At 46.2% G+C, this 12,066-nt stretch overlaps 1 protein-coding gene across 4 annotated transcripts in view; it reads right to left on the bottom strand.

The window, feature by feature from the left end:
* Positions 1-510: 510 nt before the first annotated feature.
* Positions 511-12,066, bottom strand: part of ENY2 (ENY2 transcription and export complex 2 subunit) — a 363,037-nt gene continuing 351,481 nt past the window's right edge. For all 4 annotated transcript variants that reach the window (XM_044065753.1, XM_044065754.1, XM_044065755.1 and 1 more), the window contains one exon: positions 511-839. In XM_044065753.1, coding sequence (XP_043921688.1) covers positions 763-839 — 77 coding nt within the window. In that variant the 3' untranslated portion in view covers positions 511-762. The remainder of the gene's footprint in view (positions 840-12,066) is intronic.

Below are 12,066 nucleotides of genomic sequence, written 5' to 3' on the forward strand. Positions count from 1 at the left end.
AATGCTACTGCTAACATCCGTGTTGTATTACAAACTACTATACAGCTAAGATTGCATTTTTGTTGTTTGCTACTATCCCTGTCCTACACCTTTTACAGTATAGGTTTGCCACATTTTTCATTACCTCCAATATTCTCAACTTTGTACTCCACCTGTTATGCTTATATGGTTATTAGAACTCTTGGTTTAGGACTCCTGCAGTTTTGGCACTGAGAACCTTCTTTGAATCGCAAGTGTATTTCAGATCTTAAAATTGAATTGGAGTATGTCTCCAGCTACAGTGCACACTGTTTATATGTCACTATATGATAAAAGGGAAAAAAATCATGCAGTCAGAACAGTATGAATTCTGTCTCATGGCAACAGTACTTCTTCTCCATTAGCTCTAGGGCAAACAAAAGAAGACTAGACCTGTAGCAAAAAAATTCTGGAGATCTTTAACATCTGACATATCTATAACTCTAGTGGAAAAGTAAAGCTTCGGTCACAGATTAACAAAAAAAACTTCAATTAGTAAACAAACAGATGGCACTTTATTAAAATTTGAAAATTACTACACAAAATGAATACAAATCACATCTTGTTTGGAAAACAAAAATGCTGCTGTATGAATATACACAAATAAAAGATTGTGGATTAAAAACATTGGGAAAATGAAGACCACAGTATTAAAATTAACTGCAGTAAAATAGATAACCTAATTCACAATTTTATTCACAGAACAAGTGAGGAGAGTAGTTCTTTATAAAATACATTTTTGACTCATAGGCTGGCATGCTGGGCAAGAAATGTTCTTATTCTTTGCAGGAGTTCTTTTTTCACACTGTCCGGTACCAAAGCTAGGGGGAAAAATGTTCAAAGTACATAAATACATTCTAAATTACTGAACTAAATCTACACAGAGAAATATCACACCATGTACAACATGCACGTTAACAAAGATAATCCTTTTATTAGTACCCATCATAGAAAACACAATGTAGTGCTGTATTTTCAATGTAACTGAAGATGCTTTACACTGTAACAGAGGGGACATTTACATTTTCCATGCAGGTTGAGTAGAATTGCTTCCTTTCTACTAACTGTTGTACTGAGTTACTAGGTTTAGATTACGCAAACATCAGTCAGGCACCAAGGTGTCATGTGAAAATTGATGATGATTGGGAGCACTTCTGAAATTCCTGACCTCTGGGCCAGTACACACTGGAAATTTACAGGTGTGATTAAATAACTGTTTGCCAAAATCATTTCAGTACTTGAGCAGTGCCCTGAAATATTAGTGAAATTAAATGTTTTCATTTACCAGTGTGTAAGTTTTAACAAACACTACAACATACTAAGAAAGTGCAACTGCTTCCAAAGAAAAGCCACCAATCTAGCGAATCCTGGCTATTTACTGTCAACATGGGTGCTTAGTCTGCTCCTATGAGTCTGTAGTGGTAGTATGCTGCATTTGGTACCAATGGACTACTTGCCATTATACAATGCCATCTCGGCAAAGATGAGAAACATGCATGCTGAGTGGCCAATCCAACCAGCATGCACATTGTAAATCCAGCGTAACCAAAGTAAAAAGTCAGGTCGCTAATGCATCATGCAGCCACGACTACAAATGAAATAAAAATTACTGAAACCCTTAAAACTTAACAAAACACTTCCCCCTTCTACATTGCCATATACACTGTGTAAAAAATAAGAAGTTATGTACTCACCATAACGTTCGATGTATGTAGACCATCTCACCTCACATTCTTACTCACGGGTTCGGAGCCGAATATCAGCTCCGACTCGGCCAATTTGTTTACTAGCTCGAAGTCTCTCATTGGCTGGACCAAGCAGGTATCCAACGCTGCACTGCTCCATAACCCCAGATCTAGTTTGCTGCGAAACCACAAACACATCTCATGCACAACAACAAACACTACAATGTAGAACTACCAAGGAGGTAAGAGAAAACAAACTACTACTGAAGGGTATTCTAGTACCAATCCTAACCTCCAGATCCTCCAGGAAGGGGGCAGGTGGGAGAGTACGTAAGAATGTGAGGCGAGATGGACTACATACATCGAACATTATGGTGAGTACATAACTTCTTGATGTTATGTAGTCCAATCTCGCCTACATTCTTACTCATGGGACAGCGTCCTCAGCACCTCTATCCTGGGAGGCTCAAAGGAAGATACTCCTGAGGACTGTGGAACCAAAGGAAGCCTGACCCCTAGAGGCCACGTCCAGTTTGTAATGAGTAACAAAAGTGTGGGGGGAAGCCCATGTGGCTGCAGCACAAATATCATCCAAGGATAGTCTGGCATGGTACGCTACAGACGCACAGCCCTAGTAGAGTGAGCCTTTACGGGGAACGGTAGAGTTTTCCCTGCTGAAGAATAAATAAAGGCAATACAATTAGCAATCCATCTGGAAATGGTAACCTTGGAAATAGAGGATCCCGCATTTTCTGAAAAGGAAACAATTGGTCAGACTTTCGTAGGTGTTTGGTCCTGTGTAGATAGAATCGCAACTGTCTGTGCACATCCAGTTGATGAAATCTAAACTCTGTCTTGTTCGAAAATTGAGAGAAGAAGACTGAGAGCTCAATAGACTGGTTGAGATTAATAGGAGATGTAACTTTTGGGGAAAGGACGGGTTAGGTCGAAGAGAGACTCTGTCCTTACGAAAAATTAAATACGGGGGTTTAATGGAGAGGGCTTAAATCTCCGACACTCGTCTGGCTGATGTAATGGCTATCAGGAAGGCCGTTTTCCAAGACAAAAACTTTAACTCGCAGGAGGCAGCCGGTTCGAAAGGTGGGGAGGTAAGGGCTTGCAAAACCAGGTTTAAATCTCAAGGCATAATAGGTTCAGAAATAGGAAGCCGGAGTAATAAGGTGCCCTTTAAAAAGGCCTTACAGAGTTTGTGAGCCATAAGGGAAGGATCATAGGAGGTATGAAAGCTAGAAATAGCCGCCAACTGGACTTTAATAGAGGCAGGCGCAGAACCCTGCTGAAAGAGCATGGACAAGAACTCCAAAACCGCAGGAATTGGGGCTGTGTAGGGGTCGATTCCTTGAGCATGAGCCCAAATAGAGAATCCCTTCCATTTGCTGGAATAAACATTCCTAGTCGAAGACGTATGAGAGGACGATAAGATGTGCACTACCTCAGGTGAAAAATGATGAAGCCTGACAAGCGACGGAAGTGGAGTAGCCAGGCTGTCAACCTGAGGGTCCACAGGGAGGGGTGGAACTGTCCCGACATATGTGTCAGTAGGTCTGGTACTGGGTCCAGAATCCAAGGAGTGTCCACCACGCATGGATGGAGAAAGGAGAACCAGACTTGGTGAGGCCAGTGTGGGGCAATTAGAATCATCTTGCTTCCCAAGGATAGGGCTTTCTGAATCACTCTTGGTAACAGAGGAAACGGAGGGAAAGCATAGAGCAGACCGGAGGGCCAATCGTGGACTAGAGCGTCCCTGGGTGATTCCCCCTGTGGGGGGATCAGGGTGAAGTAATTGCTGCATTTGGCATTGAGTGGCAAAATGGTCGCAGCAAGGCTGACCCCACCTGTTGAATATCTGTTCCGCAACCCGAGGGTTCAGGGACCACTCGTAAGGCATGAGAATGGCCTTCCCCGGAATGTACGTTGCCACTAGGGACCGTTGGGAAGATAATGCCCACTGCCACACTCGCATGGCCTCTCTGCACAGGGGATAAGATCTGGTTCCTCCCTATTTGTTTAGGTACCATACCACGGACATGTTGTCCGAATGTATCGCGATCGTCCCAAGAGGGAGAAAGCTCTGAAGTGCCCGCAACGCCAGAAGAACTGCTCTCATCTCTAGGACATTGATGTGCAGATGTACCTTGTGATCTTGCCACGTGCTTTGGACTGTCCTGCCAAGATAACGCCCCCCACCCCATCTGGGAGGCGTCCGTGGTCACGGTGGCGACAGGTGACGGAGGAACAAACTGTTTCCCCTCGTCCAGATTGGTGGATCATAGCCACCAACTGAGATCCTGTTTGCATCGGTCTGTGAGTAGGGTCAGGTGAGAAAGGGGGAGTTTCTGAAAGGACCATTGGGCAAATAGAAGCCATTGAAGAAGCCTCATATGTAATCTGGCTAGAGGCACTAGCATAATGGTGGCTGCCATGGTGCCCAAAAGCTGAAGAACCCATCTCGCTTGTACTTCCCTGAGGGGTAATAGTGCGCAAACCTGATTCTGTAATATTCTGATCCTTTGATGCGGCAAGAAGGCCTGCATTTGGATGGTGTCTAGCTCTGCGCCTATAAACGTGACACGCTGTGAGGACAGCAAGGCAGACTTTTCCCAGTTCAACGTTATTCCAAGTCGCTGACAGAGGGTAATGGTGGCGTCCCTGGCTTGGATGAGCAGAAGCCTGGTGGGGGCGGTGAGGAGCCAGTCGTCCAGCTATGGAAACACCTGGAATCCTTGATGTCTCAGGTGAGCTGTCACCACCACCAAACACTTGAACACCCTGGGGACTGTGGTGAGACCAAAGGGTAGGGCAAGAAACTGAAAATGGCTGGCTCCCAGCTGGAAGCTTAAGGTGACTCCTGGATGCCCTGTCCCTTTTGATATGATAGTAAGCATCCTTGAGGTCGATGGAGCACATCCATACTTCTTTTTCCAGCAACGGAAAAATGGACTGAAGGGTGACCATTCGGAACTTGGACTTTTGAACGTAGTGGTTTAATCGTCTGAGATCTAGAATGGGTCTCAGGACCCCTGTTTTTTTCGGCACCAAAAAGAGTTTTGAGTAAGTCCCTAATCCAATTTGGTCTGCAGGGACAGGTTGGATGACTCCCTTCTTTAGCAGCTTTGAAACCTCTAAGGCTGCGTGATCCCATTGACTGGGTGGAACATCCAGGATTTTTCTGACTGGAGGCGGGTCTGATGAAAGGGGCATGGCATAACCTCCAGAAACTATTCATAACACCCATCGATCCTGGGTGATGCTTTCCCAGGCTTCCGGGTATAACAATATGCGGCCCCCGACTGGCTCTGGAGAAGCACAGTCGAGCAACACATCAGGAACGATGGTAGGAAGAACTGCAAAAGGAATCACAGTCTCCCGAGTTGCGGGGGCCTCCTCTGCCTCAAGGGCGGCATCTTCCTGAATAACTTCCCCTCCTCTGCCTCTGCAGGGGGAATCACCTTGTGCGGCAGGGGAAAACTTCTGTGACTTCTTGAACCACATCTTCCCACCTCTCTGAGCCTTGGGGTAAGGCCTAGAGGGGAGGGAAAAACGGACCCCTACGGCAGACAGGATCTTTCCCTCTTGCTTGCATCTGGTGAGGGTGTGTTTCACTTTGATCCCAAAGAGTAAGGACCCATCAAAGGGAGCGTCAGTTAAGGAAGACTTGAAGGCCTCCGCAAAATGACACGGGTGCAACCAGGCTTGCCTCCTGAGGGCTACTCCTGTACTGGCTGCCCTACCCGCCCCCTCGGCTGCATACGATATGAGCCTCATGGACGAGTTGACAATAGAATTTAGGGTAGAAACCTGGGCGTTAACCGTGGGCGCCAATGCCTCAGGTACGTTACCCACTAGAGTATCTCCTAACTCCTTGAGGAGATCTCTCTGGAGCTGAGTGAAATGGCAAAGGTAGTTCAGTGAACGTAAGGTGAAGGTCGTTGATGAAAGGGTATGCTTCCCGTACCTGTCCATAGTCCTAGACTCCTTGTTAGGAGGATGGACAGAGGAAGAAGTCTCGGCTACTTCCTTCTGTGTGGCCGCCGCAACCACCATGGCATCTACAGAAACCTCTTTGGACAGAAATTCTTTCCCCGGGGGAGCAGAAAGGAAGTTATTGGGCCTTCTGGGTACAGGTTCCATCGTATCAGGATTCTCCCACACCCTCCGACAGATTAAATCCAACAGTTCGTCAAAGGGTGGAGAAACCCAGGAGGTGGAGGGTTGAGATCCAAAGGCCTTAAGGAATACCGATTCCTCCTCGGAAGGTGTTTTGGAGGGCCAGTTGCCCCTCTGTCTCAAAATCTCCAGTATGTCGGAGAAAGAGACATCATCAGAGGACGACTTGGGGGACCCCTCCGACTCCTCGAGGTCGGTATCAGAAGTGAGAGACTCGCCCTGGGAGTCTATGTGCTTCCTCTTGCACGTCTTCTTTCTCGGAGCCACAGAATCTGAGGGACCCTCAGAAAGTTGGGGACCACTCATGGGGGTATCCCCAGACCTTTGGGCTCTGCCATCTACGGATAGGGGGGCATCAGAGGTTCTAGCCGGGGTGGAAGGGGACGGAATGACCGATCTGGGTGATGTAACTGATGATTTGGCCAGTGCGCTCCGCATGGTATCGAAGGCCAGTCCCCCCGAATCTGAGGACCGACGGGCCTCCGAGGCCATGATCGGAGTTGAGGTCCCCCAAGCCGATGCGCCGAGAGGGAGGCTCGAACTGATGGGTGTCCCGCCACATCCCCATCGGGCCCGACCGAGGAAACCCAAGTGCCAAAACCTGTGGAAGGAGCCAACAGGTCGAAGCCGTTGGCACCGATAAACCTTTAAGGGGTATTGGAGCCAGCGCAAGATCATCACTCGGAGCGGAGCACTCCAGCTCCGAAGACCAGGAAGCGCTTGGAAGAGGAACCATTGACACAACCATCGGGACAGGCTTTGGAGCCGACTGGGTCGGAGCCGAAAATAATTTAGCCAACACCGGCGACTGCAGGAGCCTCTGCACTACACTATCAACATCCAAATCAGAAAGCCTGGAGGATTTGGAGGACAGGGATGGAGAATGGGATCTCCTGTCAGGAGAACAATGCCTAACACTGGGAGATCGGCTCCGAATTAGATCCAGTGAAATAGGAGCCGAAGCAGATTCCAGTACCACAGATACCTCCTGCGGCCCCGAGGAGTCAAGTTTTGAAAGTTTCTCCGGCGGCTCCGAAAAAAAAAAGACGGAGCTGGAGATCTTTTCTTCGCCTTCGAAGCCTTAGGCTTGGCCTGAGAACCAGAGGAAGAGTCCAAAGACTCCTCAAACGAAGGTTTCAAGAGACCCTTCAATATTAATTTATTTTTCCTCTCCTGAAGCACCCTCGGACTGAAGGCGTGACAGAAGCTGCAAGACTCTTGTAAATGAATTGCACCTAAGCAATAAACACATACAAAATGTCCATCCGTGATGGACATCTTGTAACCACACTTAGCACACTTTTTGAAACCAGAAGGTTTATGTTCCTTCTGCTCTTTAGACATCTTGAAACAACAAGACCACAGAACAACCAGACTAGGAGGGAAAACAGTAAAGCACTCTACCACAACCAAGAACCTCCAAGCAAAACGGTTCTCTAAGACACACAAACAATCCACAACAAGATAAGGTCAAGAGCAAGCTTAGTTTAGCAACAGACAAACTAAAAGCAACTACAACACACAGAAAAGGAGGACTAGGTCCTCTAACTCAAACGGGCCTAGCCCACCAGAAATTAGGGATATCAACTACAGACAAGAAAACACACAATATGCAAAATAGCTATTAAAATAGCTTTTGGGTTGAAATCAGCAAATTTCTCGAGAGAAATTGAAAAAAGAAAGGTACTTAGCCACAGCCAAGTGAGACCACGTCCTAGCTACACGAGCGGCAAACGAAATCTGGGGTTATGGAGCAGTGCAGCGTGGGATAACTGCTTGGCCCAGCCAATGAGAGACTTCGAGCTACTAAAAAAATTGGCCAAGTCGGAGCCGATATTTGGCTCTGAACCCGTGAGTAAGAATGTAGGCGAGATTGGACTACATAACATCAATACATTTAATCCCCAGCAATGCATCGGAAAGTACAGTTTTGTACCTACCATAAATGTAGATGTCCGATAGGCATGCATCTGCAGTCCTAACATATGGGTTGTCCTGCCTCAGGCAGCCCTTCGGTCGGCCGGATTCCAAAGTCTGGGTCTGGCCTCGGCTGATGTCGCACTTCACCCGACGTCATAGCTCCTGGGGTATAAAGGCATCAGCCGACGCCATTTTCCTCAGTGTTTCTTGCCTCAGATGCCAGGTGCCCTCTAGGAAGGCTAAATTTGGATAAATGTAGAAAATTCCAAACAGCAGAAAGCAAAATATATATATATATATATATATATATATATATAAATATATATATATATATATATACATATACATATATACATACAAACAAATACAACATAATAGATTCCCCCAGCTAGCTAAAAGAGGGATAAGTACCCTAGGAATACCACAGAGGGGAAGGAGGGTGGGTAATCCTGACTGCAGATGCATACCTATCGGACATCTACATTTATGGTAGGTACAAAACTGTACTATGTCCTTCAAGGATGCATCTGCAGTCCTAACATATGGGTAGAATACCATAGCCAAACTGGGGGAGGAGGCACTAAGATAATGATGGTGTAGTTAAGATCCTTTGTAAAACAGCAGTTGCAAAACCTGCTCGGGATCTGGAGTATAAAGGAAGATTATAATGCTTGGCAAATGTATGCACGGAGCTCCAAGTAGCAGCTTCTAAAATGTCTTTGGTAGCCACTCCTCGTAGGAAAGCTGTAGTGGTGGCTGTAGCTCTTGTGGAGTGAGGCCTGATATTTTCAGGAGTTGTCTTTCCATGAAATGAGTAGCAGAATCTAATGCAATTTCCTATCCATTTTGAGATTGTCTGTTTTGAAATTGCTTTTCCTTGCACTCCTGTTGCATATGCTACCAGAAGTTGGTCAGTTTTTCTGCTGGCCTTAGTTCTGTCCAGATAGTAGCGCAGTTGTCTGTGTACATCCAAGGTGTGTAGTAGTCTTTCCCCCCTGTTCTGTGGGTTGGGGAAGAATGTAGGTAAATGTATAGCTTGGTTCAAGGATACCCAGGAAACCACCTTTGGCATAAAAGTAGGATTGGTTCTCAGAGACACTCTATCCTGATGGAAGATAAGGAAAGGCTGCACTGCCATTAATGCCTGTAACTCAGATACCCTTCTTGCTGAAGTGATTGCTAGCAGGAAGGCAGTTTTCCAAGATAAGAACTGTAAGTCTGCTGTTGCTGCTGGTTCAAATGGTGGAAGTGTTAATTTTTCTAGCACAAAGTTGAGATCCCATGCAGGCAGAGGTGGTTTCCTTGGAGGCTTTACGTTTCTGATTCCTCTCAAGAATTGCCTGAGGAGAGGATGAGAGAAGACAGGAGGATCCATGTTGTACTCTGCTGAAATTGCTGATGCATGAATCTTAATGGAGGAGTAGGACAGGCCATTGTGGAACAGTTCTGCTAAGTATTCCAGGATGTGTGCTAGGTTTGCCAGTGTGACATTTTCTCCCTTTTCTGCACTCCAAATGAGGAATCTTTTCCATTTGGGTGAATAGGTTTTTCTTGTGGAGGGTCTGCGAGCCTCCAGGATAATGTCCTTAACCCTCTGAGATAAATCAGGTTGGTTTTGTTTTATGCAATTTTCCAAGCAGTTAGCTGCAGCGTTTTCAAATTTGGATGCAGGGTCTTGTAGTTGTTCTGCGTTAGAAGTAAGGGACATAGAGGTAGAGGCCATGAGTGCGTTCGAGACATGCTTCTCAGTAGCGGGTACCAATGTTGCCTTGGCCAGTCTGGAGCTATCAGAATTACCTTTGGCTGCTCCTCTCTGATCTTCAGTAGAACTTTGTACATCAAAGGAAGAGGTGGAAAGGCATATGCTGTCAGGGCATTCCAGCTGAAAGAAAGGGAGTCCACCCTCCAGGCAAGTGGGTGGTATACTCTTGTGCAGAATTTCTTCAATTGGTGGTTGTGTGGGGAGGCAAACAGGTCTATCTCTGGCATTCCCCATTTGTTTGTTATGGTTTTGAAGATATCTGGATGCAGCATCCATTTGTGAGCATCCGTGGTTGTTCTGCTTAAGCTGTCTGCTAGTGAATTCTCTTTTCCTGGTACAAATCTGGCCTGCAGTTGGATGTTGAGATTCAGGCTCAAGTTCCACAGGTCCATTGCCATCCGGCATAGAGGGTATGAGTGTGTACCTCCCTGTTTGTTGATGTACCACATGACTGTGGTATTGTCCGTCCTTATCAGCAGGTGACCTTGTTGGAGGAATGGTCTGAATGCCTCGATTGCATGTTTCACTGCCAGCATCTCCTTTAGATTTATGTGTAGATTCAGCTGGTCTTGGGACCATAGGCCTTGGATACACTTGCCTTCCATGTGTGCCCCCCAGCCTAGGTCTGAGGCGTCCGTGGTGATGGTCTGCCTTGGATGTGGTTTGTGGAAAGGCAATCCTCTGTTTATCTGACAGGCCTGAGCCCACCACAAGAATTCTTCTTTCAGACATGGAGTGATTGGTATCTGGGCTTCTAGACTGTGTTTGTGTTGAGACCATACATTCCTTAGCTACCATTGTAACTTTCTCATATGCAGCCTGGCAGGGCTTGCAGGACTTTCCTTGCAGTAAGCGGAGTTTGTGTTGTTAATGCCATGAAATAGACTGGTAGTTGCTTTTGTTCTTCCTCTGTGAGAAAAGCCATCTGAGTTATTGTATCCAGTTCTGCACCCAAAAATGTTATCCTTTGGGATGGCACTAGTCTTGACTTTTGAATGTTGACTGTGTATCCCAAGGCTTGCAGCAGTTGCATGACATTGGCCAAATCCTTTATTAATTTTGTATTGTTGTCCGCTTGTATTAGGCAGTCGTCCAGGTATGGGTAAATTTGAATTCCCTGAAGCCTGCAATGAGCAATTACTGATGCCAGGCATTTCGTGAATACTCTGGGAGCAGTAGATAAGCCAAAGGGCAATGCTGAGAATTGATAATGCTCTGATCCTGCAAGAAATCTGAGGTGTCTTCTGCAATCTGGTCGTATAGGGACGTGCAGGTATGCCTCCTTGAGATCTAGAGTCACCAGCCAAGACTCCTTGCCCAGCATGGGAAGAAGTTGCTGTAGGGTCAGCATTTTGAATTTTGGAACAATGAGATATGTGTTCAGTGCGGACAGGTCGAGAATAGGCCTCCATTGATTTTCTTTTCTTGGCACAAGGAATAGTCTGGAGTAAAATCCTTGGCCTTGTTCCATAGATGGTACCTTTTCTATTGCTCTCATCCTTAAGTAAGCTGATGATTTGTTTTAGAGCCTCTGATTTTTGGCTTGGTGGAAGGTTTGGCATTCCTCTCTTTTTTGGTAGAGTGTGGAAGTGAAACCTGTAGCCCCTGTCTATTGTTTGTAAAGTCCATTTGTCTCCTGTAATGCAATGCCAGTTTTCTGAAAATAAAGCTAGCTTTCCACCCAAGGGTGCTTCCAGTTGTTCCCTGGTAGGCGGAATCAGAGCCAAGTCATTGTGTCTGTCCTGTGGAAGTGGTTGTAGTCGCAGCTGTGGCGGCACTTCTCTGGTTGGCAGGTTGCCACTGACGACCCCTGTAGGCATCCCTTGATTGACTTCTGCCTCTTGGGCATCTATTTCTGCCTCTCTGTGCTCTGGAGGTGTCTGGAAAGGACCAATTTTTTGAAGGCCAATTTCTGCTAAACCTCGGAGGCTGGACCTGCAAAAAATCCTTGACTGTTTGGACAGATTTTGCTTTTTGTTCCACTTTCTTTAGAACCTCCTGTGCAGGGGGAGCCAAACAAACTTGGTTTCTCCATAGGAGCGTCTAGGAGTTTAGACTTAACATGGTCTGGTAAGGATTGTTCTTTTAACCAGGCATGCCTTCGAATCACTGCTCCAGCCATAGCTGATCTAAAAGAAGCCTCCAGTGCATCATAGCCACATTTTAAAAAGTGATTACTGACCTGCTGAGAGTTATGTACCAAATCCTGAAGGGACTTACGGTCTATAGGTTCAGGAGAGGCCAGCTTTTTATTCAGCTGGTCTAACAAAAATTCCTGGGACTGTATCATGTGAAATTGACAGTTTAAAGCCCTGGCAGAAAGAGTAGCAGATGTATAAACCTTTTTACCCCATCTCTCTAATGCTCTAGATTCCCTTTCAGATGGAAGAGGGTTTTTGGCAGAGGCAGCTGTAACACCTTTAGGGCCCTGAGAAATGGTTTCTGGGTCTGCAACCTGAGCCTTATACAAGTGGTAGTGAGAGTCCGGGACCC

This window comes from Protopterus annectens, chromosome 3.part0, assembly GCF_019279795.1.
Source record: "Protopterus annectens isolate FY-2018-M chromosome 3.part0, PAN1.0, whole genome shotgun sequence".
NCBI lineage: Eukaryota > Metazoa > Chordata > Ceratodontiformes > Protopteridae > Protopterus > Protopterus annectens.